General features: G+C 46.2%; 1 protein-coding gene across 1 annotated transcript; it reads left to right on the forward strand.

Moving 5' to 3' along the window:
* Nucleotides 1-3660: 3660 nt before the first annotated feature.
* On the forward strand, nt 3661-5752 carry LOC100274147 (Pentatricopeptide repeat-containing protein chloroplastic). The gene has a single exon (NM_001148525.1). It carries the CDS (start codon nt 3678-3680, stop codon nt 5742-5744), a length of 2067 nt encoding a protein of 688 aa, NP_001141997.1. The 5' UTR covers nt 3661-3677; the 3' UTR covers nt 5745-5752.
* Nucleotides 5753-5972: the final 220 nt, after the last annotated feature.

Consider the following 5972-nt stretch of genomic DNA (forward strand, 5'->3'; position numbering starts at 1 on the left):
TGCTCTTTCAAGAAGCTCAACCGAAGGTGCTTTTATTGTTTCGAAAAATACTTCCGAAGGTAATGGCAGCCCCTGTGCTGCTGACTTAGCTAATAAATCAGCATATTCATTGTCTCCACGAGGAATATTTTTAACAGAAAACCCTTCGAAGGAAGCCTCAATCCTTCGGACCGTGTCTAAATATTTTACAAGCTTCGGATCTCTTGCTTTATAACTTTTGTCAATATGACCAGAAATAACCTGGGAACCAGTTTTAAGAACCGCCCTTCTGATTCTCATCGCCTTTAGCTTCCGAAGACCAAGGAGTAAAGCTTCGTACTCAGCAATGTTATTTGTGCAACTGAAATCAAGTCTTGTTGCATAGCAAGTTTTAACTTTGGAAGGTGCAACCAACACAGCAGCTGCTCCTGCTCCGAAGGTTCCCCAAGATCCATCGCAAAATATTGTCCAAACTTCAGCATCTTTACTCGCTTCTTCTTCCTGAGCCCCTGGCGTCCTGTCAGCAATGAAGTCTGCCAATGCTTGGGACTGAATTGAAGATCTATGCACATAATCAATACAAAATTCATTGAGTTCCGCAACCCATTTTCCAACCCTTCTAGTAGCTTCTCTATTTCTCATAATATCCTTCAACGGTTGTGAAGAAGGAACAACTATATTGTATGCCTCAAAATAGTGTCGAAGCTTCTTGGAGGCCATCAAAACAGCATACAACACCTTCTCCAATTCTGTATAATTTTTCTTTGATAAACTAAGAACTTCGGATACAAAGTATATTGGGGCTTGCTTTTTGACTTGGCCTTCAAGCCTCTCCTGGACAAGTGCTGCACTTACCGCTGAGTGCGAAGCTGCCACCTATAAGAACAGAGGAGCCTCTGGCGTTGGTGGAGTTAGTGTTGTTAGGTCTATCAAATATTGCTTCAGTTCTTCGAAGGCTCTCTGCTGAAATGGTCCCCATTGAAGAACTTCGGCTGATTTCAGCACTTCGAAAAATGGTAAATTTCTCTCTGCTGATCTAGATATAAATCTGTTAAGAGATGCCAGTCTACCTGTCAATCTTTGAGCCCCCTTTTTTGTACTTGGTGGTTCCATTCGAAGGATAGCTTCAATTTTATTTGGATTAGCCTCAATCCCTTTTGTTGAAACTAGACAGCCAAGAAATTTCCCTTTCTTCACTCCGAAGACACATTTTTCTGGATTCAACTTTAAACCGGCCTGTCTAAAATTAGCGAAGGTCTCCTGCAGATCAGCAATGTGATTATCTTGCTTCATGCTTTTTACAATGATATCATCAACATAAGTTAGCACATTTCTGCCTATCTGGGAATGAAGAACCTTCGCTGTCATTCTGCTGAAGCTTCCTCCAGCATTTTTGAGCCCCTCAGGCATCCGAAGGTAACAATATGTTCGACTAGGGGTTATGAAGTTGGTTTTTGGCTCATCCTCCTTCTTCATCCAAATTTGATGATAGCCTGAATAACAATCCAGCAGACTCATAAGCTCTGATGAAGCTGTTGCATCGACTAGAGAATCTATCCTTGGCAATGGAAACTCGTCCTTCGGACAGGCCTTGTTGAGATCAGTAAAATCAATACACATTCTCCATTTACCATTGGCCTTTTTTACCATAACAGTGTTAGCCAGCCATTCTGGGTATTTCACCTCTCTGATAACTCTGGCACTGAGTCTTTTCACTTCATTCCGAGCACCTTCGGCCTTGTCATCAGACATCTTCTGAAGCCTCTGCTTTCTGGGTCTAAAGGATGGGTCAACGTTGAGCGAGTGTTCAATAACATCCCTATTGACTCCACAAAGATCATTGGCTGACCATGCAAAAACATCTTTGTTGTTGAACAGAAACCTTATCAAGGTTTTCTCCTGTTCTTCAGACAGTTGGGATCCCAATAGCACCTTCTGCTCTGCTATGTCCTCACATAAAAGCATGGGCTTCGGCTGATCGGCCGAAGCAGCTTTCTCCCTTCTAAACTTGTACTGCTCACAAGCTTCAGCTCCATCTATGTTATGGATTGCTTTTGAGTCTGTCCAGTTTCCTTCGGCACTTCTGGCAGCTTCCTGACTTCCATGAATGGCAATAGGTCCTTGGTCCGAAGGTATCTTCATGCAAAGATATGCTGGATGAAGAATTGCTTCGAAGGCATTGAGAGTACCACGACCAATGATTGCATTGTAAGGATATTCCATGTCAACAATGTCGAACACAACTTGTTCAGTCCTTGTGTTGTTGATAAATCCGAAGGTTACTGGCATTGTGATTTTTCCAAGTGCTATAATCTGCCTTCCTCCGAAGCCACAAAGGGGATGTGTGGCATCATGGATCTTGTCTTCAGGCTCTTGCATCTGTCTGAAGGCCTTAGCAAATATGATATCAGCTGCACTGCCTGTATCAACCAAAACATTATGGACCAGAAATCCTTTGATCACACAAGAGATAACCATAGCATCATTGTGTGGGTCCTTGAGCTGAAGATCCTCTTGAGAGAAGGTAATTGGAATGTGAGACCATCTTGACTTGATGAAGGGTCCTTGTACCCCTACATGTTGTACTCTTCTCTGTGCCTCCTTCTTCTATTTCTTGTTAGCCGGCTCTGAGCATGAACCGCCTGTTATCGGGAGAATCAGCTTCGGAGCCGAAGCAGTTCCAGCTTGGTTTTTGAACGAAGCCATTGTCTCAGGAAAGTGGAAGTGAGTTCACCGGAGGTGGGCGCCAATGTTGGGGACTTGTTCTCAAATGCTATGAATTAAGAACAAGGCAACATAAAATGTTATATATTAATGCACTTCGTCCGCTGAAGCATTATCTCCCCAAGGATTTAATGATCTTCGGACGAAGACCACGAGTAGAATATCACGAAGGTTACACCTTCGTAGTTAAATTTACAAAACAATACAAAGTAATATAAAATATGAAACATTAAAGATAAATATATCAGAAATAGATAACATCATTAACATATCTTATTATATGAATCTAAAATGTTAGAACATAATGTTTATGTACATTTGTACCTTTGCCTTGACAAATAATAATTCCCGAGTGATGCGTTTGAAATTACAGGAATGGGTGAACAGTAAAGGAATATTGTTCACTATTTATAGCCACAGGACACAGCCTGTAAGGAATTACAATTATGCCCCTTATAAAAGTTTACAACAATGACTCAGACCCTTATAGACTAAACTGTCATTCTATCTTTAAGTCGGTTCGACCCTTCATCTTCGGATACGCTATGACACCGAAGCTTCATAAGTGGTAGCTTCGGTCATCATGTATAAGCAGCTTTAGCCGAAGCTGTTTCTTCCTGCAGGACTTTCGACGACGAAGCATGGTCCCAACAGACTCTTTAGAAATAATTTTTGCGATATGATAATGTTTGTTACACGAATTTTACATACCATAGTGATATGTTTGTGGTTCCATATATATGTTTTATACAAATTTTTTTCTTCCGTGGCGATGCATGCCCACAGACCTGGTTGAATTATTAATATCCTATTATTTTTATTTTGTTTCTGGAAAAACTAAAAACGAAAATAGTTTGGTGCTGTCGTTTCCAACCGTTTTCAGGCGACAGGCATTCCGATCTGATCCGCTTGGCTATCTAAACCAACCTCCTTCCTTCCATAAACCACGACGCCCAAACCTCCCCGCTCAGGCGATGCCATCCATGGCGTCTTCCGCAGCCTTCTCACACGCAGGAATTAGTCACCCTCGTTTTCTCCATGCCAAGCCTGCATGTCCTCCCAAACCAGTCCCCGCGCAGCGTCCATCCCGCCCGGAGCTCATCAGCGCCGCCTCCACCCCCCGCACGTCCCAGGCTGAGCTCCGTCCGGACTCCAAGAACGCCTCCGCGCTGTCCGCTGAACTCCGCCGCCTCGCGCGCGCGGGGCGGCTCCCGTCCGCGCTCTCCCTCCTCGACCACCTCTCCCACCGTGGCGTCCCGGCTACCGCCTCTGCATTCGCCACGCTCCTCTCGGCCTGTCGCTCCCTCCTCCACGCGCGCCAGATCCACGCGCATCTCCGCATCCATGGGCTGGACACCAATGAGTTCCTCCTCGCCAGGCTTGTCGAGCTGTACATCACGCTCGGCGCCACTGACGACGCGCGCGGGGTGCTCGACGGGATGCAGCAGCACGGGGCGACCGCCTACTCGTGGAACGCGCTGCTGCACGGGCACGTCCGCTGGGGACGCGGGGAGGCAGCGGGCCCCGTCGCCGACGCGTTTGCCGAGATGCGCGCCGCGGGGGCCAACGCCAACGAGTACACGTATGGCTGCGTGCTCAAGTCCATCTCCGGGAGCGTCAGGCCGTCGATGACCATGGCCACCGCCACGCACGCGACGCTCGTCAAGAACGCTTTCGCAGGCGCGCCCGGGATGCTGATGACTGGGCTCATGGACGTCTACTTCAAGTGCGGGAAGGTGAAGCTCGCTGTGCGAGTGTTTGAGGAAATGCCTGAGAGGGACGTGGTCGCGTGGGGGGCAGCCATTGCTGGGTTCGCACACAAGGGGATGAAGCGCGAGGCCCTGGAACATTTTCGGTGGATGGTGGAGGATGGGGTCAAGGTGAATTGTGTGGTGCTCTCGTCAATTGTGCCAGTCATTGGAGAGCTGCGGGCGCGCAACTTGGGTAGAGAGGTTCATGGATTTGTCTTGAAGAAATTCGGAAATCGTAAAGATGTTGCAAAGGTCCAGGCGGGGTTGGTTGACATGTACTGCAAATGCGGTGATATGATCTCAGGTAGGCGAGTGTTCTATAACAGCAAGAAGAGGAATGCTGTGTCGTGGACAGCTTTGATGTCTGGGTATGCATCCAATAGTAGACCAGACCAGGCGCTGAGGTGCATAGCTTGGATGCAGCAAGAAGGAATCAGGCCAGACCTCATTGCTGTGGGAACAGTTCTCCCAGTCTGCACAAAGTTGAAAGCGCTAAGGGAGGGAAAGCAGCTCCATGCATATGCTTTAAGGAGGTGGTTCTTGCCCAACGTTTCCTTATGCACGTCACTGATCACCATGTACGGTACATGTGACCACTTGGAATACTCTCACCGAGTATTCCATGATATGGACAAGAAGACTGTACAAGCTTGGACTGCATTGGTTGATGCCAACCTCAAGAATGGAGACCCATTTACTGCTATGGATTTGTTCAGATCTATGCTGCTGACAAACCGCAGGCCTGATGCTGTTGCCATCACCAGGATGTTGAGTGCCTGCACTGATATTGGAGCATTACGAGTCGGCAAGGAAGTGCACCGTCAAGTGCTACAGTTGCGGATGGAACAACTCCCTTTGGTTGCAGCAGAAGTTGTAAACATGTATGGTAGGTGTGGAGACCTCAAAGCAGCACAGAGGGTTTTTAATCGAACAGAGTCCAAGGGATCCATGACCTGCACTGCGATAATAGAAGCTTATGCGGTCAACCAACGCCATAAGGATGCGCTGCATCTCTTTACTTGGATGCTGTCAAATAAATTTGTTCCTACCAAGGCCACATTCGATGTGGTTCTGAAAATCTGCGAAGCTGCAGGGTTGCATGATGAAGCCCTTGGAATTTTTAACTCTATGGTGCAAGAATACAAACTAGAAACATCCCAAGAGAATTTTGACTGCATCATCCGCCTCCTTACTGATGCTGGCAGAATTTCTGAAGCACAACGCTTTGCTGACCTGAAATCTACACTGTTTAATTTACCAACTCCGCTTTTGAACTCTGAACAGGAATAGTTTTGTACAGATTCTTTTCCTTCTACACTAACAATATTTGTTGTATGTTTTTTCAAAGAGTTACTGTTGGGGACTTGTTATCAAATGCTATGAATTAAGAATAAGACAACATAAAATGTTAAATGTCAAAGCCCTTCGTCCGCTGAAGCATTATTTCCCTGATGATTTAATGAGCTTCGGACGAAGGTCATAAATGATAAATTACGAAGGTCCTGCCTTCATAATCAG

Source organism: Zea mays, chromosome 10, assembly GCF_902167145.1.
Source record: "Zea mays cultivar B73 chromosome 10, Zm-B73-REFERENCE-NAM-5.0, whole genome shotgun sequence".
NCBI lineage: Eukaryota > Viridiplantae > Streptophyta > Magnoliopsida > Poales > Poaceae > Zea > Zea mays.

Bases quoted from the DNA above. Each gene is read 5' to 3' on its own strand.
- LOC100274147 (NM_001148525.1), top strand. From the start codon at position 3,678: ATGCCATCCATGGCGTCTTCCGCAGCCTTCTCACACGCAGGAATTAGT.